A 27,817-nucleotide genomic window follows, 5' to 3' on the forward strand; every position below is an offset into this window, starting at 1 on the left:
TGTTGATAGGGTAATGATAATGCAGACATAGAAGAGGGTGTGTTTAGTGATTATTCGTGTATGAATGTAGCATTCACTGTTGATATGTTGATACTGTGTGTGTGTGTGTGTGTGTGTGTGTGTGCGCGTGTGTCGGTGTGAGCGAGAGAAGGTGAACAAGTGAACTCATGACTCATTCTATAATGAATATGAGGGTTTACATAGAATAGTAGTATATTTTCCCTGTGTGTGCACACACCTATGTATGTATGGGTGTGTGAATGCATATACATTTGCGTGTCTGTGCAGGCTGCATTGACTCGAGCATAATACACACAGACGAGTTTCCTATCTCTTACATCTCCTGGGGAAGTGCTTATTAAATATTTAAAACAAAATAGGGAGGTTGTCCATGTCTAAGGAAAAATACAATCTAACTAGCCAACACTATGGTGACAGACAAGAGGTTCCAGCCAGCATACATTATAACTTATGCCGACTATCCTGCAGTTCAGTAACAAAAAACTGCATGGTGCTCACTAAACAGGTTTGTAGGCACCTTTGTTTGGACAGATAACACTGGAAATGCTGACAGAAATCGGTGGTTTGGTGTAAGCGGAATGAAAATGACTTCTTTGTTGAGCTGGAAAACGTTTCAGCATATTGGACAATGTATTCTGAAAGAGGTAAAAATGTTTGTCAGTTTGTCTTGAGGTGCTACGAGAAACTCACAAGCGTCCCAGAGGCTCAGTGACACTGTTTATGGATGTCAGTGCACTGTGTGTAACAGTATGTCTAAAGCCAAAGTGATAAAGAGACAGGGAGTTCTGTGTGTGTGTGTGTGTGTGTGTCCATGCCGCCCTTACTCACAGAGTGAAATAGTGCCACTTCACATTCTCTAGCTGCTCAGCTGTCGTCAGAGACAGTGATCTGTGAGTGTGTGTGTGTGTGTGTGTGTATGAGAGAGAGAGAGAGAGATTCCTCTCTATCTCCACAAGAACAATAGAGTTGATCAAACATCTCTCTCTCTCTCTCTCTCTCTCTCTCTACCTCTCCACCACCCCCTTCTCTTTTTCCCTTTCTACCTGCCTTTCTCTACATGTACAGTAAGCCTTCTGGAAGATACTAAAGTCTGGTCTAGACAGAGTCCTAGCTCTCCCTTATTCACACACACAGATATGGTGACTGGTTCTGATCCGCCTTTTGACAGACAACCACGAGTGCGCCGTCGGTCCCGCGCTCTCATCTGTGTCTCGAGAGGGCAAAGTTCATGTGTCAATCACTCTCCGCTCTTTGTAGTCTGTCCGAGTATTTGCCAGGATTAGATATTTAATCCTCTCCCAGCCTCTGCTGCATATGTATCAAAGCACAAGGCAAGAGCAGGAGCCGTTCAGTACAAGATCTGATGATTAAACTCCTCTTCCCGATGAGAAAACAACCCCACGGTCTTCAAGCCAGTTTGGTAGAGCAGCAGATAGAGAGATGGGGGGGAGAGAGAGAGAGAGAGAGAGAGAGAGAGAGAGAGAGAGTGTACTACCACATTGTTAAAAAATTGTTCTCAGTGTCATTGTTGTGTACTTTATGTGTTGGCTACTGCATGTATGACAAGTAATTTTAGTAATATTTTTAAATGTTGCATTTTTTAAATATTGCCACGACATTGGAGATATTTTTAACAGTCATGCCAATAAAAAGTTAACTGAATTGAATTTCACTGAGAGAGACTGAATGAGTGAGAGACAGAAAGAGTGCGAGTGAGTGAGTGACAGAGAATGTGAGTGAGTGAGAGAGAGAGAGAGAGAGAGGGAAGAGAAAGAGACAGAGAGCCAGACAGACTGGAGAGATCCATTTATTTTTGTTCCAGTTGGTCTTATTTCTCACTTACTTTTCAAAACTTTCGCCTGTAATTCCGGAGGAAAGAGAACATTTGTGTGGGTGACTCATTACTATCACAAAGAACGTTTTAAATCACCCCAAAACGATTTGTTTTCGACATGACCAACTGTCAGGCATTTCTTTCGAATATATTCTCATTGCCCTTAATTGTGTTGGGCTGTTTTTTTGACATAAGCCATTACAACTGGATTATATGGCAAAAACCAAAAGCTACACACACCCTGATAATGCACACACCCTTATAATAGATTCATAGAGCAGAGGGTGTGTCTGAATGTGTCTTGCCACATACAGCCAAACTTGACTACAGCACAGCTATAAGTAGAATGCTATGATTTTAGCCTGGCTCTTATAATAGGGTTGAAATCAGCTCTAACCGCTCTCAGACTAATCCAAAGCATTAAGAGCCGACGGCCCACACTGAACCCAGATCAGTGACTAAAGAGGGGACTACAGAGACAGAGAGATAAATGAACTGTTTGGGTTTCAGACTGTGGAGAAGTGAGAGCTCTTGGACCCGCTGACATTAAACTGCCAAAACTTCCTAGGTTTGGGTGGGTGGAAGAGGGGGGGGGGGGCAAAGAAGAGAGAGAGAGCGAAGACAGAAAGAAAATCTGAAAATCACAGTACTAGACAGTGATCCAAATCTTACTGATTGCAAAGAAATGTCTTATTATAGCAGTATTGTGTGAGATATGCGCGCACACACACATACACCAACACACTCTCTCTCTCTCTCTCTCGCTCTTTCCCTTTCCCCCTTTCCATCCTTCTTTTTGTCCTCTCCACCCAACTTTTCTCTCCTCCCTCTCTTTCTGTCTGTTTAATCTCTGTTCCCACAGCAACACTGTGTGTGTGTGTGTGTGTGTGTGCGTGTGTGAGCACAGATGTTTAATCTGATTGTGTCTGAGTTTCTATTTTATTTGATTTTTTGGGGGGAACACCCTGACAGTTGCAGCAGATGGGCTGATAAATAGCTCTCTCTCTCTCTCTCTCTCTCTCTCTCTCTCCCTCTCTGTGTCACACACACACACACTGACTTTCTTTTCCTTTGCTCACTCTTCTCCCCCCTTTTCTCACCCATTTTCTTAGTCTCACTCTTTACCCTGTCTACCTTCCCTTTTTTGGCTCCTGGACCAGCTGTCTTACCTCTCTCTCTCTCTCTCTCTCTCTCTCTCTCTCTCTCACACACACACACACACACACACACACACCCCCCCACACACCTTTGAGCTCAGATGTACTTATGAGTCATATAGCAGTGATCTCTCACAGTCTGACATCTTGGGAACAATATGTCTCTAAGATAACAGCAAAATTTATGCAGATTCATTAAGCCCCAATCAATATCCCATTCCATCACAATCCAGCCATCATCCTCATTATCATCATCATCATCATCATCATCATGGTCATTATTATTATTACTATTATTGTTGTTATTGCTATTACCATCATTATCATCATCATCATTATTATCATTGTTGTTGTTGATGTTTGTGTTTACTATGTTAAAAGGGAATGTATATAGCAGATACACCAGTGTCTCTGTGTTCTCTGAGCCTTGCCTCAAGCCATGGTACACAGGAAACCACATGTCTAAATTCAGCTCTGTTCTGCTATTTGTCCTGGACCCAGTACTGACGCCTTCTGTAACACACTTCAATATATAGTTCACTTTCACCCTGTTATTTACTGCACACTGCAATGTGTGTGTGTGTGTGTGTGCGTGTGTGTGCGTGTGTGTATGCGTCGCTTTTTATATCCGCTCAAACCTCATTCCTTTTCTTTCTCCTCCCTCCGCTCTCTGTCTATATCAGTCCTCCTCGCCCTGCTATCTCTCTCTCTCTCTCTCTCTCTCTCTCTCCTGAGCTTCAGTGTAGTGAGGATAAGGAAACCAAGCTCTCTTATCTGAACTGATAAAACCTTATTGACCAACCAGTTTTACACTTTTACATACCTTCATAACCCCCCCCCCCCCCCCCCCCACCCCCGACGACGAAATACATGAATGTATAGATCCTTATAGACTGATGAATGATCATAGAGGAGCATTCACACCAGAACGCTGAGATCATTAAATGGCTGTGTGAGAGTGGTGGAACACATGCAGAGATCCGGCCAGTCTTCTTCATTAGGATAAAAGCACAAAGGCACAGGGCCGTCAGAGACTGTGTATGGGGTGGCCGGGGGGGCATCTGAGACAGCCGCATGAAGACGCATATAACCAGCGAGAGAGAGAGAGAAGGGATGACTAATGTAGGGAGAAAGATGAGGGGAAAAAAAAAAACATCACAGGAAAATCACAGAAATCCTGTGACGGGTGGTCACAGGGGTGCGTGAGCCCCAGATCTTTCCAAACATGTTTCACACGGACGCGTGGGGCTATCTCTCGAAACAAACGGGTCCACCCTCCATCCTTCCGTTCACAATTAGACTTAACAACTCTATCTCCTCTGTCCATCACTGTCTCACAGCTCCAGGAACCTGGAAGAGGGACTGTTTATATGGTTGTGATAGAATGTAGCAGGGAGGGAGAGATGGAGGGAGAAAGAGGGATGAAAAAATGGAGAAAAGGGATTTGATAGAACATGCGTCGAAACCATCTTTCTGGAGAAACAGTGATGAATTATTTATAGCACATTTACACATCAATGACAGCTGATTGCCTTTTTTCTCTCACACATACAGACACTTTGTGGTCAAATCCGCACCATGTGTGTACGTGTGGAAGAGAGAAAAAGATTGCGTGTGTATTTGTGTGTGTGCGTCTGCGAGTGTGTAAGTGTATGTATGCCACAAATGGAAATGTGTTTTTGTAACATTAGGTTCACATTTATGTGACATGTTGGCATGTGGAGTAACATGTATATGTATATATACATGTGTGTGTGTGTGTGTGTGTGTGTATCTGAGTGTACGTAGACGTAAGAATGTGTGTATTCGTACGCGAGTTTGTGTGATGGAACCGTGCGTTGTCATGGAGCTGTTTGACAGTGTGTGTGTGTGTGTGTGTGATTTTCCTCCCATGAATCAAACAGAGCCCTTCCTCAACCTTTTGTGCCTCATTTTAAAGGCGGCCACCCTGTGAGCTTTCTGCTGAACTCGATTAAAAAGCACTCACCCGTCAAACCCATCAGCAGTGAAACACAAAACAAACACATTTTCAGTCATTACTGCTCTCTCCCACCTCAGAGCACGTGCGGCAGAAAGTCAAGAACTCCATTTGTTCAAACACTCTCCAACAAATGTGCTTTGATATTAAACAAATAAAGGGCCATTATTAGGCTGCTGCTCTAATAGAACAAATGGAACACCTCGAAACAGGTGGGGCTGAGTGAATACATCTCTCTCTCTCTCTCTTTCTCTCACTCTGTCTCTCGCTCTCTGTCTCACTCTATTTAGTGATCCAGTCTTTTCCTCCGTTTGTGTTTAAAATATTTAGCACCAGTCCATTCAATTCACAGTACCCCTCTCTCGCGCGCGCACACACACACACACACACACACACCTCCACATGTTGGACTCCTCTGGTTCTGTCCATCTGTTTCCACCTTCATTACCAGGGTTACATCCATCTTCAGTACCAGGGTCACATCCACACAGACTGACATTCAGTACTAGGGTCACATCCACACAGACTGACATTCAGTACCAGGGTCACATCCACACAGACTGAAATTCAGTACTAGGGTCACATCCACACAGACTGACATTCAGTACCAGGGTCACATCCACACAGACTGACATTCAGTACCAGGGTCACATCCACACAGACTGACATTCAGTACTAGGGTCACATCCACACAGACTGACATTCAGTACTAGGGTCACATCCACACAGACTGACATTCAGTACCAGGGTCACATCCACACAGGCTGACATTCAGTGCTAGGGTCACATCCACACAGACTGACATTCAATATGTATGGATTCGGTACCAAGGTCACATCCACACCGATCGACATTTTTTTGTGAAAAACTGAAAAAAGTGCTGATTGATTGATCAGAATATTTTGTCTTCATTCTGATAGCTGGTCTGAAAATCTATTTTCTATCTGTAGCTATTAGCGCTATTGGCCACAATTGCTCTCTAGCTACCACGGCAGTTCACGAGAGTTAGCACAGTCTATTTCTTTAACTAAAATGCTTTCGACTATTTCACAGTCCATAACTTCGCTACCTCATTTGGGAAGCAGTTCGGTACCATTATTTGTCTGAGAGCTTGGCTGCATCTCACATTTCTCCTTTTCCTCGTGACTCTGCCGATCCGTCGCTGCTTCGCTCTGTCACTTTTACCTTCCTTCTGAACTATCCATATGCTCACGGAGAGAAAAATAGCTTTGCCAACATCTCCACTAATGGAAGTGAGGGAAAAATAGAAAGAGGAGGAGAACGAATAGAAAGCCCTGGTGAAAATGAGATTTGTAGAGTTAAAATGAGATTTGGGGATATGATTCATCTCTCAGTTGTTGATTACTAGAGGAGAGAGAGAGAAAGAGAGAGAGAGAGAGAGAGAGAGAGATATTAAATAGTCTGTTTCCAGTAGATGAACATATAGAAAAATCTATCACCTGAGCATGACAGACAGGTAGCTCACATTAGCTTGTGTGTTTTATTACCTGACAAAACCTGCTTCAATAAGGGTTTTGTGTGTATGTGTGTGCGTGCGTGTGAGAAAGAGAGAGAGATGGGGTACACATATGTATGTGCGTGTGTGTGTGCGTGCGTGCGTGCGCACTGGTGTGTGTATATGTACATTTGAACAGCACAGATATACTGTGGATTAAGTGGTTCAAAGCCACTCAAGCAAATGTAGCAGACACTATAATAGTCTACCACTTGATTACACCTTTGAAATATGCATGTTATCTGCACAGAGCCTTAGCGCCGTTTTCTTCTCTGCTCTCTGATTTTCACCAACGTGGGCCCAGCCAGTTCACCTCGCCGGCAGTTCCTTCAGAGTACCACTCCAAGGCCATAGTAGGTTCTTTGTTCATTCAACACCTCTACTCTCTGTGTAGACATTTTGGCTGAGGGACGTGGAAATGTGGCTCAAAACTGCTAATTGTGTTCCATTCCAGTAGGGCTCATTTAGTGTGCTTGCAAACTCAGTTCAGTTTTTAGCCCTATGTCTGGGGGCAGGTGGAGAATGGGTGTCTGAGGAAACGTAATGGTTGAGATTTAGACTGTTAGTTAGAATGTGTGTGTGTGTGTGTGTGTGTGTGTGTGTGTGTGTGTGTGTGTGTGTGTGTGTGTGTGTGCACGCGCGAGGGGGGGTAGGGGGGTGTGTATTTGTTTACATGTTTCGTGTAGTTTGAAGGCTGTGTAGATTGATTACGAGTATACATATGTTCAGGTAAAGGATACATATGTAAATGTAAATGTAAATGTAGGTGTGTGTGCGTGCGTGTGCGCACACGTGTACGTGCCTATGTGCGTGCGTGCATGTGTGTCTGACTACGTGGACTCAATCTCGACTGTGTGTGTGACACCTGTGTAAACACATATTGAACAGATAAATCAGTCAGCCAGAGGTCACACCAAGGGCAGCACTGTCACAGACTGCATGGCAATGTGGTGCACGTGTGTCTGTGTCTGTGTGTGTCTGTCTTTGATTGCATCTTTGTGTGCATGCACAAACATAACCTGTAGCCAAGGACTTTCTCATACAACGGTGTAAGAAAACCGACTAAATATAAAACCTGTATGATTTAACCACAGTACAATGCCGCCAATCCCAGCAAATGTAGCCTTTTTCACATGAGCCACATCTCAGTCAAACACCAACACCACCTATGGGCCAACACAATCACGCACGCACACACACACACAAACACAAACACATATACACACACAGATACAGACAGACTGACACGCACACGCACACACACACACACACACACACACCCTGTCTCCACGAAAGAATGTGAAGAATTCCCCCAGGACAGGCGTTTTGTCTTTGGCAGCGGGCAGCTTGATGAAGGAATCTGTGGACTGACCCTCTGACTGCTCCTAGTGGAGTGGAGTGGAGGGACGGTGTTTATCCAGCCGTGCTGTAGACAGACCCCCGCGGGGGCTCCTCACGGCAGGTATCCTAACCTCCGCCCTGAGGAGACAGAGCTGGAAGAGCAGGCTCCACAGATGATAACCTGGGTTCTGACAGGCTGTGGAATCGATGGGTAGATAAGTGCACATTCTGTCTCCTTTTTTATCTGTGTGTGTGTGTGTGTGTGTGTGTGTGTGTGTGGCCTCGTGCAAAAGCTTTCCACTAAAATTCCTCCAGCTCAGAGAAGCAAAGTCAACACACTACAGCTGTCCTTCAGCTAACAGGGCACCTAAACTGCTATGACAAACAGATCCTGTCCTCCTGTCAAGCACAAAGTCGGTCTGATCTGTGTGTGTGTGTGTGTGTATGGAAACAGAGGAGATGGGAGAGAGAGAGAGAGAATGTACCCTATGAAGTCTATGTGTATTACGTATGTAGGATTAGGCTGTGCTTACTGACTGAGTGTGTGACAGTGATATGCAGAGCAGACTGATGAATAAACCTCAGCTTAGCTCTCCCCAGGCAGATTTCCACAATAATGACTGCACCCTACACGGAGCCCCATATTAATAAAGCAAGCCAGGGTCCAAGTGTGTGTGTGTGTGTGTTTGTGTGTGTGTGCGCATACATACAGAGACAGAGGAGACAGGTGAGAGAGGGAGTCCTTACACTTGGCAATTAACTAGTAGCAGTCTTCCCTACAAATGCTCACACTAACAGGTATTATTGCCATGGTTACGAAGTTCACCCCCCAGCCACTGACACATCTGGCCGACTCTGATACCTGCCTGCCTCAGTGTGACAGCTCCCTTTCATCTGTCTGTCTGTCTGTCTGTCTGTCTGTCTGTCTCTCTCTCTCTCTCTCTCTCTCTCTTGCTCACACACACACACATACACACACACACACACACACAAACATTGTCTGAATTCCCTTGCTTATCTCTGTTTTATACACAGCCAGACACTGGAGTGGGTTTACTCCCTGTACGTTGACACAGTCATTCAAACTTTGCTCCAACATATGAGAAAAACATACATTATCACAGAGACGTGTACTCCCTCACCTACTCACTCACTCACTTACTCCCCCATACACTCTGTCACTCTTTCTCTCTCTCAACCACAGACAAACATACAAACGTGCACGCACACACACACACACACACACACACACACACTCACACACACACACACACACACACACACACACACACACTCACACACACACACACACACACACACACAGAGCAGTGACGCTGGGGCTGTAATTAGTAGCAGAGTTAATTAGACACAGAGCTCAGAGTGTGGAACTCTCTTGCTGAATCTTTCTCATCCAGTGTATCTCCAGGGGGAGAGACGGAGAGGACTAGAACATCTTTCTCTCATACTCACTCTCACACACACACACACACACACACACACACACACACACACAAGCTGCTTCAGTCTTCCCTTACAACAGCACTTAACGTGCCGTTGGCTTATGACTCTCTCCCTGTTTTCTCCAAGAGAGGGGAGTTACTCATCATAAGTAAGCTGGACCTCCTCCACCTCCCGTCAGTGTTCTTCCTCCTCCATCCTCTCCATCTCCAACATACACGAGTGACGCTTTCCCCATCGTATATAACGACATGTTGATGACATCGCTCATGCCTTCTCACGCCCTCACATCCCCACAGTTTAGCTGGCATGTGAGTTGAGCGGTGCAGAGCTGGGTGCCATCATCATACACACATAGGCTGACAGACGGACATGTCTGTAGTCCTACGTATGGGTCAAACACCCCCTACAACTCAGCTACGTCGCAAAATGATGGGTGACATCAGCTTGGGTTTGTTGGGAGTCAAAAAAAAGAAAAAAAAAAAGCGAAAACTCTACCACAGTTTTCTTTTTTTTTTTTTTTAACGGCAAGCTTGTGTGAAAAAGACAATATAAATGTCTCAGTTTAGCACAGCCCACAACAGACCACTGGTAACCTCAGTTTAAGAGCCTTATTTAACATTTGTGAGCAAACTTCATCGCCGAACCCAAAAAAGACAACTCAGACAAACAAACAAACAACACACAGTGTATCATAGACAGGGTTTATCAGCTGTGGAGTTTCGGACCAATCAGGGGCAATAAATCTCTGGTTTTGTTAGCAGAAGGTCAATGTGACACAAATGAGATCAACAAAATAACACTCATACTAGTGCTGGATTAAAAGTGGGTGGGGTTCGGGTGTGTGTGTGTGTGTTGGGGGGGGGGCATATTAAAAATCCCCTAAGGGGGTGCCAGGAGTGAGTGTTTGCTGTTGTTTGCACGTAACTGAGCAGCAGATGAGTGAGTATGCCGTCTCAGATTACACACACACACACACACACACACACACACACAAACACACACACAGAGAATGGGAGAGGAGGGGGAGGCGTGGACAGAGAGACAAAAAGAGAGAGAGAGAGAGAGAGAGAGAAGAAGAGAGAGGCAGAAAGCAGAGAGGAGGGACGTACGTAGGCATCTTTCAAAGTGAGACTTCTATGAAAGATTGAAAAATGAAAGTGCATGTTAGTTCATGTTATGCAGTACATGCATTTGTAAGCTTCAATATGCAGCAAAACACGTCACCAAAGTTATTAAACATGCAACATAACCATGTAAAGTTTCAGTGAAATCTAACGCTCTACTTCCTTATTTATACAAGCATTATTACAACATAATTCTTACATGCTGACGCTGGAATGCTTCTGTAGGACTAGTCAAAGGTGCAGAGGGGTCAAAGAAAGTTACCTCGTACTTTTACGTGGTCAGACTTAGAAATGTGTGCGTACAGGCCCTTTCACTGCACGAAGCAGCTCTACACACAGAGGCTCTGTAAATCTGCTTGGTCTTGCGAGAGAATGGCTTGCTTAGCTACGGCTGTGACGTCCTGTCACATTTTCACTCCGAGGAAGCCGTGGCACCGGGGACGGGGGGGTGGGAGGGGGGTGGTGTGGAGTTGGCCATTTTGCTATTTTCCAGAAAAATTCCACTGCTGATCAACAGAGTGTCATTTTCTGACTCCGAATGCAATTTCCTGTTCGGTCGCCACGGAGACGCTTGCCGTCGGAGACCCCGCGCATGGCTGGGCTGAGACCGCATGCTTGAGGGAACTAACATGTTTGGGCTCATGGGCTGACAGCCAATCAATACTTTTGGATACGATGATTGATGGGTGGCACATGGTCCCCCAGCCAATTAAGGTTGGGTTCTTTGGAAGTGTGGCTCCGGAGAGATGCTGCCAAACGGTCTAAAAGCAGTGCCGGGGAAGGTCATGGGCAACTCTATTTGCATGCAGCATTTCTTCAAAGGTCACCCTTCAGTCTGGGCTGTAAACAAAGTGCTTGTTTGCAACTCTTCTCTCTTCTGCCTTCATGCAGAAGAAAAAAAAAAAGAAAAAAAAAAAAAGCCCAGTTGTGTCCATTCAAGCGGTAAAAAGATTTTTGTTAGATTCATCTTTTGGATGGGACATCACAGCTGGAGAACATCCAGCAAATTCCTGAATTTATAAGCAAAAAAGTCACGGGTTGGATCTTCCTTTCGTTTCCAAAGGATCGCTGTAAGTAGAACTGGAGTTTTGAAATTGATTGTTTAACGATTTCAGAATATATTTAGCCTGCTTCATGATGGTGTGCTATACAGAGGACTGTGTGAACATGCATACAGTCATATCTAGTTTCATACATTCATCATTCAATCTCAACACCAAGGCCTGGCCCAGCCAAACCCCACTCCACTGGCGCCATCTCTACAGGAACATTGATGTCTGAATTTAAACAGCTATTAGTGGAGAGTGGACATGGTTCTAAAGATGAGTGAATTAAGTGGTGCATTACTGAATGTGGGCTGAACTACACACAAGTTATGTAGAAGAGAGAGAGAGAGAGAGAGAGAGAGAGAGACGCCAGTCTTTGCTCCGCCCGAACTGAGAGCTTAAGAGCTTCGCTTGGGCACAGATAGACAGGCAGGTTAGCAGGCTGACAGGCATGCAGGGAGACAGGAGGGTGGGCCCAGTGATTAGGAACCACTGGCAGAGATCCCGGTATTCGCTGGCTGGCTCTGTCAATCATTTCTCGCCACCTTGTGACGTGACTCCCTCTCCCGCCCCGTCGGAACGGGTGTTGAGCGATTGCACGCTGTCGTTCGTGCCACGCCACCTCCTTCATTCACTCCCTCCCTTTCCCACTCCCTCCCTCTCCATCTCCTCCTCCTCTTGCTTTTCACCACCGTGTGGAAGTGCGACATCTGATTAATTGGAATCCAACTGAAGCAGTCAGCAAGTCGCAAACGAACAGGAATCCAGCTAATAACACTCAGGCACGCGGCTGTTTTGAGAAGAGGCCGTCAAGAAAAAGACGAGAGCGGTAACTTCTGATGAGAAACTAAACTTATGTGATGTGACAGAATGATGCTGCGTAGCCTGATGTGCGTGAAATGAGGCAAACTCAAAGCACACGAAAACAGTAAAAAATGCCTCAGTGCACTTCTGTCCGTCGCTTTGTTACTCCAGACGTGCTGTGCCGAGAAAATAAGGGCTCATGTTGAGGGTAAAAGGTTGGAGAGAAGGTGTAGGCAGGCTACAGGTATCAAATAAACATTTTCCTGAAATGACTGACTGTATGAATGGAAAGTCCGGAACATTCCAGTGAGTTCAGGTTCAGAAACTCAGTTCAGTATGCAGGTCGTTTTTTTTTTTTTCTATTTTTTTTTTTTCTTTTCAGTCTGTAGTTCGAGATCCTGCTAGCGTGCCACGCCTTGTCTAAAACATTATCTCAATGCAGCTGTAAACTGATACATCCTCAGCAGTTACAGATGAGTCGATCAGACATTACAGCTTCCGTCCAATCCTGGATCTCTCTTTCAGGGTGGGGTTTTAGGGCTGAAGGTGGTGGGGGGGTGGCGGGGGGGGGGGGGGCGGGGGTGTTGGCCAGAGCTATAGATTCACAGACTGCTGTCCATTCCTCTGCGCTACCGTAGACCAATCAAATGAGTATAGATCACAAGTGCCCGATGGGAGAGCTGTAATGGAGAGAGAGTGTGTGTGTGTGTGTGTGTGTGTGTGAGTGGATGTGTGTGTGTCGTGTTCTAAGAGTGGTCCTGACGTTTGTGACCCCGGCCTTGGCATGCCCACGGCAGGCTAGCAGGGCAGACGCTCTAGAGGAGACGATGGGCTTAATGCAGTTACTGGAGCACAGACAACTCACTCAGTGCACCTGATCACATTACAGCCCTGAGAGAGAGAGAGAGAGAGAGAGAGAGAGAGAGAGAGGGAGAGAGAGAGGGGGAGAGAGAGAGAGAGAGGGAGAGAGAGAGGGAGAGAGGGGGAGAGAGAGAGAGAGAGAGAGAGAGAGAGAGAGAGAGAGAGAGAGAGAGGGAGAGAGAGAGAGAGAGAGAGAGAGAGAGCAGGAGCTTGATGGTGTGTGTGTTTATGTGTGTGTTTGTTTGTGTGTGTGTGTGTTGCGTGTGTGTGTAATCACAGTAAGAATAAGCAGGAAAGGGAGAGAGAAAGAATGAAAAGGAGAGTGAGGGTCAGGGGACATCATTAAAAGCGTGAGTAGAAGAGAGATGGGAATGTTCGGAGTGAGAAACGATTTTGGAAGGGGAGGGGCAGTAACAGAGAGAGTGGGGTGTGGGGGGGTCTCTCATTACCACATTCCCGTTCTCTCTCACTATGACAGTCAATGGGTCTGATAGGTCAGTAACAGCTGTGTCCTGTGACACGGGACTGTCTGGGCGTGGCAAGAAGAGTTATGAATGAATCCGTGGAGCAGCGTGCAGAGTGCAAAACAGGCGGTGAGCTCCACACATCTACACTAGTGTGTGCCAAGGGCACAGAGCACCAGCTTTTACACCACAACCTATGCCGCAGACTGCTGCCGCAATACATATATATATATACACACACACATACACGTATGCATATTTATATATATATATATATACACACACACACATACACGTATGCATATATATATATATATATATATATATAGGCCTATGCGTGTGTGTGTGTGTTAGTGTGTCTATGTACAGAGTGTGTGTGTGTGTGTGTATAGTGTATATCTATCTATCTATCTATCTATCTATCTATCTATATATATATATATATATACACATATACACATATATACATACATATATATATATATATATATATATATATATGAGAGAGAGAGAGAGAGAGAGAGGAAGGCACTGTTTGTGTCCTGGAACAGGTGAGAGGAAGAGAGTGAGAGCCAGGAGAGAAGGACAGAAACAGTGCAGGGAGATGCCATTGTTAAACAGAAGTTCAGTAGCCAGGCCTCATCACTAATGCATGGAAGCTCAGTGCACTCCTAATTCTGCCTAGCAGACAGCCTTATCTAGGGCATGTCGCAATGCCTGTGTTTTAACACACCACACCTAACCACACAGGCAACACATCTCCCCACCGCCGGACTCCGCCTTCAGCTTCCACTGACACACTATTGTCCATCAGGGTCAAGGAAAGCAAGTCAGGTCCAGTCTAGTCCGGACCAGTCCAGAGGGTGTGTGTCAGGGCTGGCTTGAATGACTACCTCAGGGATTTAAATGAATGGCCTTGTTCTACTCCTCTCTGATTGGCTACTTTGATTATCATGTACGTGAACGGCTTTCGGGGTAATTACAATTTGGACTGAGTTCTAAATGTCCTTATGGGCAAAGTCCTATTTCACATTGAGGAGAGTGTGAGAAAATGAAGAGGTGCAGCGGGATATGACTAACGGTTCAAATATGCTCCAGTGAAACTTTTTCTCTGTTTCGTGCATAACCTCAGATGCAGCGTCAGGATCAAATCAAAGCCAAACAGATAAACTGATGGGAGGATGAGGAGGAGGGTTGGAGGTTGAATATGTAAAAAAAAAAAAAAAAGGGAGAGAAGAGAAAAAAAAAACAGGGGGAGAGGTGAAAACACTTGTCCCTTAAATCAGGCTCCCAGAGTGCCACACTCAAAAGCTTTCCGCTTGGCTGGAGCCGGACAAAAGCGGCGACGTAGCTCGCGGCTTCTCTCACGACGAACTGTGCGGCGTAAGGACAAATAAAGACCTTGATTAAGAGCTCTGAATGCGTCCCCGTTCCGAGGGACATCCACACCGCTTATCTCAAAACAATGCCAGACCCCTCAGGCCTAACGTCCCTCCTTTAAACTGGCCCTTACTCCTCCTAACGCATGAGGAGAACATGTATTTCACAACGTCTACTTCACGACGTAAAAGGAGTAATCCACCATCATCCACTCACGCACAGTACATTAGGCAAAGACAGTCTGAATGAACATTTGCATAAAGAATGCTTACAAATAACTCAAATAACTGCCAAAAAATGAAGGAGGCACCAACATAATGAGTCCCTATAAGGCGTTTGGCTGTCTCGAGAGTGTGTGCTTTGGCGTAGCCTCCACAAGTGTCTGGAAATCGACCGAAGGAATTCAACACCGCTCTTCCATAAGATCTTGTGTCATTTGCCATTTTGCCGACGGCGGTGGAAAACCGTCGGCAAAATGGCAAAGTGACGGAATATCTTAAAGAGCAGTGTTCCACTGGGTCGAGATCTGGCAGCCCGGGCCAGACTTGGCATAAGATTTGCATCATTTTTGGTGCTTGTCAAATGACTCATTGACTGCTCACGGCCCGTGGAAGGGGGCACCCTAATCCTGGCATATCTTTCAGGTAGGAACTGTTTCACCATAGGGAACGAAAGTTGATCTCTCTTTGTAATGATCAGCTCTTTGCTTGACCTTTAAAGAGTGTGATGGACTTAGACGACAGCAGGAAACGCATGACACACCATAACCAGTAACCTTTCGCTGTGGGGAAAAAGGTTCGCAGGTTTCTTTTGGCCTCTGCTCACCTGTTTGTTGAGAAGCTGATGAGAAGATGACTCATCGAACAGTTTTCCACTGCCCTCTAGTTTGCCACCTGTGTTCTGTGGGCTAATTTACTCTCTTACTTGCATTTTTAGTTATAATAAAAGGTTTATGCACTGCAACAGATCATAATCTCTCTCTCTCTCTCTCTCTCTCTCTCTCTCTGCTCCTAATGGACTGGTCCAGAGGAAACTGCCTTCTCATGCCCTAGACCAGGGGACCAGGGGACCAGGGGACCAGGGGTGACCAAATCCAGTCCTGGGGGGGGGGCCAAAAGCCTGCTGTTTTTTGTTCTCACCTCTTAATTAGTGGCTGATTTTTTTTTAGCAGAAAAACAGGTGAGTGTGCTCTTCAGCCAATGACGGACCGCGTGTAGTTGTTCGCAAAGAAAAGCAGCGGGACTCTGGCCCTCCAAGACAGGATCTGGGCACATCTGCTCTAAACTGCTAGCCGCACTTCACTGACTCAGAGTGTCTTGTCTCTCTTGCTCTGCATCTAAAAGCGATGCACGGACTGCTTTTGACCGCAGTTCACCCTGGCCGACGTCCTTCCCTCGGACTCCCATCACCTTAACCACCGTTTGTGAAACATCAGCATCAAGTTGAGAAGTCTGTTGAACCAACGCCTCTGCTTCTCCTCCAATCATCTCATCTTTCAAAGTCACTGAGGTCTGGTCTTTAAACCACAGTAGGAAAAACACTGGACGAATGGGACTGTCAAGCATTTTCATACACAAACCCAAACCAAAATTATGGAATGTCAACCAGGAACCACTTTTGTGTGCAAACCACCTTTATTTGGTTTGCAAAACATTTGGGGCGTCCCATGTACGTGAGACATCCAGCATTACTAAATCAAGTTTATAAATCAAATGACAGATTAAAAGACTTGTTTGACAGATTGTAGTACATGGCATTGAATGCTGTTTTGACCATCTGTCACAAGGACACTTGTCTGAACAGCAACACTGTATGCCATGGTACTCATTTCCACTCACATTGCCTTAGGAAAACTATATTTAGCATTTGGCTTTGTATATTCAGAGTGAACACTTTGGTGTATTGTCAATGCACCAAGCCAAAACACCAACTACATGCTACAACACAGACAAACTGAGAGAACTTTGAAACTAATGGGTTTTTTTTGTCAAGTCTTGTAAAGGCCCTTATGTGAAAAGTGCTGATGTCTGGTGGTTCATTCATTTGAGAGGCACACAGGCCACGCTTAAAGGGAGCGGTGGTGAGAGGTGGACAGACGGTTTGGGAGCTCCCCTGATGAAGCGTCTGGAGCTGCTTGGCTAATGTTAGGCCAGGTTTCCTCACCACCGTATGCTGTCCTTATTCAGCACCATGAAGTGTGGTGGCTTGGCCCTGATTACGGGCTGTGGCAAACTTAACCCAGTTCAGTTCGAAACTGAAAATGGGCCAAATTTCTCAACCAAAAAAAAAAAAAAGAAAAAGAAATAAAAAACTTAATATTAAGGTCTCTTAAAGAGATGGCTGACGGGGTGATTAAAAACCGTTTTACTGTATATACACACAAGTAACACGTTCATAGTTATGCCCAAACATTCATGTACTCTAAAAAAAAAAACTACTAGGAGTGCACTAATGTATCGAAGCCTTTAATATAACAGAGGCACTCTGACCTGAAACTGATCTGTTCATTTGATTTGACGCTGCAATATTTTATTAGCTTCTCACTGATACTGTGAATCTAAAATAAGTTTAAAGCTTCTGCCTCTTATTGCTGTCTGAAATAGAAGTCTTAAATCTGGTTTGATTTGATATCATTAATCAGCAGTGCCCAGGGCGTTAGCAGAAGGCTCTGTGTGCGCTGTGTTGTCAGAGAGAAGTGTACGGGTCGGTGTACAATGCGAGGCATGGTGTGTGTGTGAATATTAAACGTGTCGGTTAAGGGAAGTAGAGCACGAGGTTAATGTTGCACTGCTGTGTTGGATTACATGCAATCCTTACAGGCAGAGGGCAAGACCTCTACCCTACAAACCTCCCGCATGTCTTTTGCCAGCTTGTAAAATGTGTGTGTGTGTGTGTGTGTGTGTGTGTGAGTGAGAGAGAGAGAGAGGGAGAGAGAGAGAGACTGAGACTATGTCTGTGTGTTCTTGTGATGTGAAGGTGTGTAGCTACATGTGTGATTTTCTAAGAGCGTGGTAGGTATGAGAAAAATACACCGAGATGAGTCTGCGATGATAACACAGTTTGTGTGTGCGTGCATGAAATAATAATATAGTGCGCGTGAGAATACGGCGTGTGCGATATGAAATAGGAAGACAGAAAAATGCAGCAAGGAGGAGAAAATACTGAATTGCCAATGAGAGTTAAAATAAAAGCCTGGGAAAAGACTAAAAGACCAAGGAGTTGACAACAATGAGAGGAAAAAGTGAGAGTAGAGTTCAGCGTCTTTCTTTTCTCTTTCTCTTCATTCCTTACTTTAAATGAACAGACAAACATTGTCGTTTATGCTGGACAAAACTCCAGCCACACAAACCACATTCTCTCCAGGGGTACAATTTCGCATCCCCCTAATTACAGCGGGGTGTAGCATTTCTCATTGGGGCCTGCCAACACACACACACACACACACACAAGGTCACAGTATGTAGAAAGAGCTGAGAGAGCACTGTAATGTGTGATATTAAATTTCTTATTAAAGACATTTAGAACAAGACCTGATGTTCAGTTCTGCTTTGAATGAAATACAATATCCTCAGTTTTGGTTTTATATGCTTTTGTTTCTCTAAGCATTAATAGAATACAAAGTGTATTTCTGGCACTTCAATTACATTTTTTTTTTTCCCCCTGAAGGGCTTTGAGGTTGAAGAATAATGACCTTTCCCGTACGGATGTCTTCCACATGGCCTGAGCGTTGTCGTGGAAACCGTGTACGCCAGCAAGAGAGGGACAGCATTTTACCGTGACATGCACACACATACACACACCTCTTTATAATTCCCATCCACCCCACTTCACAACTACACACACACACACACACACACACACACACACATTCAGATTCACACCATGGATAATACTTTTCAAAGTACTCTGAGTGTCTGTGTGTGTGTGTGTGTTCTGAAACTGTCTGCCCTATTTTTTTTTTCTAGACGCTCGCACACTCTCCCTCATTTACATTCTCTGTACAATGCAGGTTTTTCTCCCCTTAATAAAGAAAGAAGCCTCCAATGTGTAAGAAAGTAGGCCACTGGATTGCAGCAAGCTGTTCTCTGCTTTTCCTGAAGTAGCCTCTCTCTCTCTCTCTCTCTCTCTCTGGATGGGGGGCTCTGCAGGATGTTGCGAGGTGCATTTGGGTTAATCTCCAGCAGTAGCAGGTGCTGGGTGTCATTAACCTGGGAGAACCTTCTAAGACAAGAGCTATTCTTGACCCTGCAACCTCTGCTTGTCTGAGGACACCACAGCCAGCCAAGACAGAGAGACTATGCGACAATTTAAAAAAGTAGAGAGAGAAAAAGAGAGAGAGAGAGAAAAAGAAAGACAGATAGAGAGAAAGAGAAAGAAAGCAAGAGAGAGAGAGAGAGAGAGAGAGCGCGAGCGAGAGAGAGAGAGCGCAAGGCTGTGTTAATATCTGTCTCTGAAATTTGATTCATGTGGTGTTAACCGTCACAATTTCACTCTTGCTGTTCCACTCCTCGTAAAGCTGTGTTCTCGTCCCCCTGCTGAGAGCCAAGTCAAAATCAGATCCCCACCTCACTGACTAGACCTCTCCAGCTTATGTCTCCTTTTTTTTTCGTAACTGAGAGAGGGAAAAAATGGATTTCATAAACATTTTTCTTCCACATGAGAGCAATGGAGTCCCACAGAGACTTCCCCCCACCCTCACATGTTAACACCACTAAAACTCGTGTGACTGTAAGACAGCCAACCATCTCCCACTCCTGATTTGCCATGTGGAATAAATGAAGTCATTCATACATTACCGAGTGGGACTTAACCCCCCCCCCCCCACACACACACACACACCCTCCTTCACCCTACTACCCACCACACCACAGAAACCCCAAAAGCAAAAACAAGTCAAGGGTAGTGCCTGGAACTTTTTAGACCCTTTTTTTTGCCCTCCAAAATCTTCCCCTTTAAGAGAGAGAGACACCAATCTTTGCCACACATGCTGTCTTCTTAAAGGCGATGTCTGAAATCAGCCTGTTCTGTCTGTTGGCTGACCCCTCCACCCTTCCTTTTTTAATTCCTCTCCTCTAATCTGCTTTATGCCGCTAAGTCTCTATGTAGATGTTATGGAACACGCTGATAATCTGGAAATATACATTTAAACCAGACTGCAGGCCGTACATCTCCGGGACAATGGTAAACTCATGTTTGGATTAGACCACCGTATTTTTAAATGTAGTCTTTGAACGCTGGTTAGGATTATCAGATTGCATCTGTTCAAGCGCACTGTTGATATTCTCAGGTTTCGGGTTCACTCCTCTTCAGTGACTACATAAAATTTCAGTTTGACTGAAAAACAGAAAAACTATCAATGAAAAAGTATCCCAACCTTCATCTCTTGTCCCATGCACCTGTACCATTTCAAAACTCAAAGGTGTGTGTTTCCAGTACACACACCACACCTCTAGAGTACACATTGTAATTCATGTGTATGCTATACACAAAAAAACAGGGTAAACAATTTACGAACAATTCCCGCTCACGGACAGCTGCTCCAGCGTGTGCTCTCTCCGTAACGCACATGCAGTAACTCGAGAATAGTTGAGTCACGATGACCCTTACACGTACCTAATGAAGAGATGGACCTGCCAGACTACTATTCCAGTTCACAGCCGGAAATTCCACGTGGCAGGTTCAATTCCAATGAGTGCATGTGATGAAAATCACTTTGGAATAGCATAAACAAATTTCAGCCAGTTCAGACTCTTTCCAGCTTCTCTGGAACCTCTTAAGTGTCTTACCTCTCATACTCCTGGTTGTCATGGTCACACCGGGCATCCTTGTGCTTCTCCCAGTCCTTGCCATGGCGACATGTGGTGAGGGAGACAATGTCTTTACCATTGTGAATGTGGTGCAGGGCATTGCGTGTGTCCGAACCTATTCCGGTCAAGTAACGCTTGCCCTTGAACATTAGCAAGTGTTTGCGACGCGGTGGGACAGTGTTGCGTAGAAGCCAACCTCGTTCACCGCCTTTCTGTGGATGTTCCTTGGAGAACAACGGAATGGAAACATCAAAACCTGGCCTGAAGTGTTCTACATTCAGACTGGCTTTAGCTAGGATTGCCTGGCCCACTCTGAAACCCAGGTCCTCTGTGTAGTTGGGCCAGGTACCAGAGTACAGGTTGAATATCACGTGGTTGCGTCCGTCATTCCATAGAGGGTAACCGCGGATACGGTCGTCCACGTCAGGTACGAACTGTGCCGACAGCTGGTCGCGGTCGAGCGTGTCGATGCCCAACACGAACAGGCAGGCCTCCCGTGGGTCTGCCGTGTAGTATCGTGACTCTGTCACCGAGGTCAGGATCTTGCGGTAGCTCTCCGACACGCGGTCGCCCTTCTCGGGCGGGTAAACGTAGACGCGGAAACCCTCGCGACCCCGGCAGCGGCTGAAGTCGAAGCACGTCTCCATGCGGCAGCGGCTCCCCTTGTAGACGCCGGCCCAGGTTTGCCGCCGTTGCCGCGGCGACTCCCCGGGCCCGCCCCCCAGCTGCAGCTCCCCGAGCTCAGCATAGGGAGGGAGGAGCGCCCGGTCCAGCCAGTCGGGCCAGGGCCGGAGTACCTCGCCGGGCCTTCGCGTTAACGTAAGAAGGCCCAACAGCCGCTCCTGGAGCCCACCCCAGTAGAAGAGCAGCAGCCAGCAGCACGCACACAGAGCCAGGAGAACATACTTCTTACGCGCCTGCATGGGTCTAGCTCTTACCTCCTTAGCGTTAAGCCGTGCTCACAGAGGGTGGGCTCAGCACGGACACCACCGGGGAAGTGGTCAAGAGCACAGACCGACGCTCTGGCATCGCTCTCCCTGTCCGGTTGTCCATCAGAGGCGTGATGGAGCGGCGCGGGTGGGGTGGGGTGGGGTGGGGTGAGGTGTGGGGTGTGGGAGTCACGGATTTCACTCTTCTTAGAGCACTGATTTTTCTCCTCGCTCTCTTTCTCTCTGTCCTCCTCCTCTCTCGCTCCTCTCATAGATGTGGGCCGGACTGCCTCTGCGGCAGGAGCGTGTGTTCTCTACTGGAAGTGACTCTACTGGGCGATTTCTCCAATCTCCCCAGACAAGCCTGCCTCATGGCTCAGTGAATCCCCTCAGTCCTCGCCTGTCAGAGAAATCAAAAAACACTGCACTTCAGTTCCCACAGCCTTCTGCTCACTTATTTACATCAGTATCCACACACACAGACTCTCACTGCCCTGACACTAACATACATGACTAACATACACAACAATATATCCAATTAACTGACAGACACATCAAAGACGCAGCCTTAACACACTGAATGTACATACATAATACAAAACTTAACACATTAATACATTAAATGATCTATTTCACATTCATTTCAATGATAAGGCCACACAGCATTGAGTATTGAAGTGTATGCATGAACAGCAAATATGCATGAGAGAACAGGAATTATGCTTTTATATTTAAGAGTAGACACTAAACAAGTCTCTTGCACTTAAGCCTGCAAACATAGTATTACATCTGCTGCTTTTACTTCAACAATAACACAACACAAACATATGTAACCAAATACATTATCATATAAAAACACATTTGCATATCAATACGATACCTTTACAAATGGCTTTTACAAACAAAACACAGACACACAATATAGGGAAAATGTAGTATGCTATTGTTTGGAACATTCTTGCAGTCTACCGGAATGACAAAACCCTTAGAAGAGGAGTTTTTTTTTCACCCCCATAAGATATCAAAGCTATTCCCCAGCATGCAATGCAGTGTAGCATCACAGCCCAGCTTAGCTATGGTCTGAGGTACAAAAAGCATGTGTGTAGACCAGTAACACCAGCATGGTTGATTTAAAATGGGCGAATTTAGTGTGTTGACAAATACCCTGTGAATAGTGGTTAGGCTGAACACGATGACTGTGAGCAACAGGACAGATACCATCAGCTCTCTTCAAGCTCCAGTTACCCGGAGTCTGATACAGTCAAGATGAAGGGAGATAGAAAATAAGGCAGCTTTCAAAATGACTGAAATCAGAGGGTGGAGAGCGAGGGAAAATAAACCCGCTATATGCTTGAGCGATGTCCGTTAATCTCAGGGAAGCAATGGGCCCTTTTTTTTTTTTTTTTTTTTTTTAGAAAACTGTTTGTTTTTTATAAAAACACGCGATCGTTTTAAGGTTAACCTGTTTGCCAAGAAAGTCCACAATGTGTATGTCTGTGAGAGCGTGTGTGTGCATATATTTTGAGCGTGTGTGTGTGTGTGTGTGTGTGTGTGAACACCTCACAGAGAGGGTCGGTGTTCCTTCTGCCAGCAGCAGCACAAAGGCAGCTTTCAGGTCTCACCTGCCCTGCTTCAGTTTTTCTTTTTCTCTCCCTCCTTTTACCTCCTCTCTCTCTCTCCCTTTACCTCTACAGACATTCCTCTGCCCCTCCCCTCCCCGCTCCTCCTCCACCACCACCATCACCACCACCAGTGGAGCGCTGAAACCACACCGGTAACGCTGACTTAAGGTAGAGTAACGATTCAGAAATGCAGCATGATTGTGATTCCTCGAACTTGATTTTTTTTTTTTTTTCTCACGGTGCACATTCCGTCACTGTAAGGTATGAGGCTGGTGAGGGTATTTGTCAGAAAACAGATGCTTGAGATTCCATTACATGCCCCCTTCATCAATAATTCATGTCTTCCTTCAGTTAGTACATTGATTTTCCCTTCTTTTATTTCACTGGGCTGTTCTTTGCCTCGCAGGTGAAGTTAATCTCAATTTTCCCCAGGAATCGATCGATCAGAGTTAAGACATCTATCGCGACAGCAAGAACCTTTCATTCAGACCCTGTAAATAGATAACAGTAGAAAAGGGGGGAAAGTACCTGTCTCCACTGCCTTTGCTAATGAATAATAAGACAATGCAAATTACGGGCATGTCTGGGCTTGTAGGAGCCAAAGATCAGGCCATGAGACAAGGCACGCTGACAGAGATGAGCTCTGTCTCTTGAAGAGCCGAGGAGAAAATAGTTCTCAGCTAGATTCCCATTTCTGAATGGCTAGAGGGCAGCGCTCTTAGCGTCCCTGCTAACTGTACAGAGGGTGCAGTCTGAGGTAGGCCAAACCCTCAGGGAAGGGGACCTGAAGTACTGTTATGAGTTTGTGACATGGGACAAAAAGCTCAATTTTCACGACGAAGAAAAAGTGAGCTCATTACAGAGGAAGGTGCCTCTTCTCTTTTAGACGTTTCATTAACTTTTCTTCTTTTGCAGGATCATAACCCTGCAAAGGATGATATGTGTATTTACAGAAGGGAAAATGAGATTGTGTCCTTTTTTTTTTTTTTTTTAGAAAGCAGTATTTCTCAAACTGATCCTCCGGTAATCCAAGGGGAACTAGTTCTTCCGACAAGCTTTGACGTTAGTCCAACAGTAAAATGTATTTTCAAAAAAAATACACTCCATTCAGAATACATTTTAGTCAAAGACCAGTCTAAGTCCTTGTCTTTACCCTGAAAAGTGGCACTCTAAAGTCTTCAAACCTTAAGTTTGATGATTAGTGAGCAACATAAATCAGCTATGCTGAAGTTTTGATAGAGAAAACATATGAAATGTCTGGGGGTTATCCAGAGGATGAACTGAGAAACATTATCTTGACGATAACGTAGCAGAGTCAAAACAGGTGGACACTTACTGGCAGGGATATGCTACGTTTCTTGTTTCAAGCCCTGTTTTCAGTCCTCAGCCCGAGCTCCTTTGCTTTGCTGTAGTACATACATTGTGGGTGACAGCTGAACCCATGGCTCATCTTATTTTCCCTCCTCTTCCTCTCTCTGGGCCTCAGACAACCTTAAACTTTATTCCCCCTGCTTCTACAGACGGACAAAAAGTGTCTAACTTCTTCAAAACTGTTGACAATGCAGCTGAAACTCTTTCAATATTGACTTGTTTTTTTTAGCTGCATCTTAAACTCTCTCCAGGTAATTGTGATTTGTTTAGCGGTTTTGGAGGGAACTGTCAGCTGACACCATGGTTCCAAGAAAGAATGCACCTCCAAGTCAGGTTTAATCAATTTTGATGAGTAATGCATGCCAGAACTGACACCATGGCCGCTTTGGAATTCCTCTTCAGTTCATCCCCCCGCTACAGTAGCTACACAGGAATAGCTGGTTTCTCTCTCTCCTATAATCTCAGCATCGTACAAAAAAATCGGCCACCGTATTCAGAGAAGAACGGCTTTCTTGCCAACACAATGAGGGTAAGCTCTTTGATTTAAGTCTTTGGAGTAGCACATATCTGAATGCTATAAGAGAAGGAGCTGTTTGTTTCCTGAAGGAAAAAACAAATTCATGCGGTGTGGTGAGAGGCATAGCCCGGCTAAAATTAAACACGGGGACTCTGTCATTACGGGTCAGAGAGGGTGGCCAGACCATGGACAGGCATGTTTGTGGCAACGACACTGACCTGGAACCGAATCTGCGGTCGGTCCTCTGTTATATCGGTCTGGCCTCGACTTAAGATTGCTTTTCAGCAATCACAGCTTTAACACTAGAGAAAAGACCAATGCTAAAGTAAAATTAATGTGTTAGATATTTTCAAAAGTGGTGCTTGTGAGCCTATAGATTTCTTTTTTATTCCATCAAAGGTAGACTCTCTGTCCATAAAAAGAGACAGAGAAAAAGGAGAAAGCGAGAGAGCCAAACCGTTTTGCTAACATCCAACTGCGGTGTATAGTCTAATGTGACAGGGTGCAATGCTGTTAATAAGATGCTTATCTTTCGCCACACGCCCCCCACTACCTTCCTGTCTTAATTTCCAAATCACAATAATTACCAGTCCGCTTGATTAATTATGTCTAAACAATATGCAGCTTGCGTGCACCACAAGGGCTAATTATTCACATGAGCAGGATGGGCCGACTCAATTAAAGTTCCTCTCACTGCACACACTATTTTTGTCCTACTTATACGAATTGTTCAAAGTGTGCATCATCATTATCACTGCACTCTTAATGGTTATAACTCTCATACATATTAAAACCGTAACCTTCTATGTAACTGCTGTATATAACTGCTCCATTCCGTTTTAAGTCCCTCCTCCGTTTGACCTTCCCCTCAACTAAAATGAAGCCCTATACATTTAGCTGAATGATGGCGTGGAATGAATTATTAGCCCTTGTCAAAGAGGGAGAAACTACAGCCATTTTCTGGCTGTTCCTCTCCTCTCCTTTCACTGCAGAGGTGGATTAGTCATTCACTTCACTAGTCCCTTTCGCAGGCAACTATGTTTGGGGTCGTTACATTTAAAAATCCGTGAAATTTAGTTTAGTTTTGTTTTGTTTTTCAATTGCAAATCACTCGTTTCTTTCATTTGAATAATTTTCCATTTATGAATTGAAATCAAAATAACGTTCTAAATTAATCTGAAAATAAATTGAGGCCAGTTTTGTCGTTTATTCTGAATTAAAAACCAGATAAGAGGTTGGTAGCTAAGGTATGGAATATTTAATTAAAATGCATCGCGCTTAAAATTTTTAGTCCCGGTACACTGGGCGTTAAACTTTGATTGTCTCATAGAAGTTAAAAAGAAAGTTCTGCGCCGTCTCCTTTGTGGACGTATAGCCTATTGCCCTGTAGAGTCTTGTCAACAGCTTAGTGAAGTCCCGTCTTGGGATCTCATTATGTCCATGACAGCCACAAATAATCCTCCCTATTAAAATTTTAAGACGGTCCTTTAAGACGGTTTCCTATACACTGGTTATCGTTGGTGCCCGAATTGCATATTTAAATATCTTTTCTCATAAACAGATCTGCTTCTGATGTAAAATTAGCTCTCTTTCCACTGACCAAATGTATTGTAATTCATGAAGACAGACGAGCCCTTTGTAATTCTTAAAGCTCTTTTTCAAAGATTTTTCTCCACTGGGATCATTTTAACCACGTTTATGCATTGGGCTTCTGTTGTCATGATTGTTGTAAATGATGACTATTGCATTTCTCTGTTTCTCACCCACCTCGTCTCATCCCGTACATCCCGTGCCTGCCCATTATAAATAAACGGTTGATGACAGAGAACACGTTACCTGTTACTGAAATGGTGGTGGTCCTTTTGGAATGGCTGCCTCCCCAGTTACAGGTTTATTGAGTCGTTGTGCTCTTTAACTCTGTGTCAGTCCGGTAAATGTTTTTCGGTAAAAAACTGTAAAACGAATAGATGCCATACTATTGACTGCGATGCTGAAACACCTTTTGACAGCTGACGTCTGATGGTTTCCTTTAATCTACCCGAGGGCACTCCAAGTATCTATACGTTGTAGGAGTGTATGCTTTGCACTGATGGTCTTCTCGATTTACCAACACGATTGAGTTACACAGCAGACACGCGCAAACATACGCACCGGACGCTTCCATAAAAATAATCTTACCGCGTCAATTCCCTCCGCCCCTGCCTCCTCACACTTTCACTATTTCGCCGTCCCACCCTTCCATTTTAAATGCAGTGACGATTTCTTCAAATCTTCCGTCTAAATGTTCATATTTCCTACAAGACCCTATTCTTTCAAACGCATCAAGTCTATTTGCTTAGTGATTGTCCTGCATCACACGCACGAAGTGATGCGCGGATATGATTCACCACATGAGAGCGGTGACAAACGATAAATACAGACTTATATCAGTCTTACTCAGATGCAGATAGAGGTTTTCGCAGCATTGAAATGTCACGCAGGACTAGCAGTGACCTAAAGTGGCTGTATCTAAATGAATTATTGTGTGGACGTCAGCTTTTTAAATATGGATAGTGAACAATGGTAGCAGTGCCCTTGGTAACTG

General features: G+C 45.0%; 1 protein-coding gene across 1 annotated transcript in view; it reads right to left on the bottom strand.

Moving 5' to 3' along the window:
• ext1c (exostoses (multiple) 1c) overlaps nt 1-21,717 on the bottom strand; it is a 30,925-nt gene extending 9,208 nt beyond the window's left edge. The window contains exon 1 of the mRNA XM_030789170.1: nt 20,774-21,717. Within this exon, the coding sequence (XP_030645030.1) occupies nt 20,774-21,717 (944 nt within the window). The remainder of the gene's footprint in view (nt 1-20,773) is intronic.
• Nucleotides 21,718-27,817: the final 6,100 nt, after the last annotated feature.

The sequence above is a fragment of the Chanos chanos genome, chromosome 12 (genome assembly GCF_902362185.1).
Source record: "Chanos chanos chromosome 12, fChaCha1.1, whole genome shotgun sequence".
NCBI lineage: Eukaryota > Metazoa > Chordata > Actinopteri > Gonorynchiformes > Chanidae > Chanos > Chanos chanos.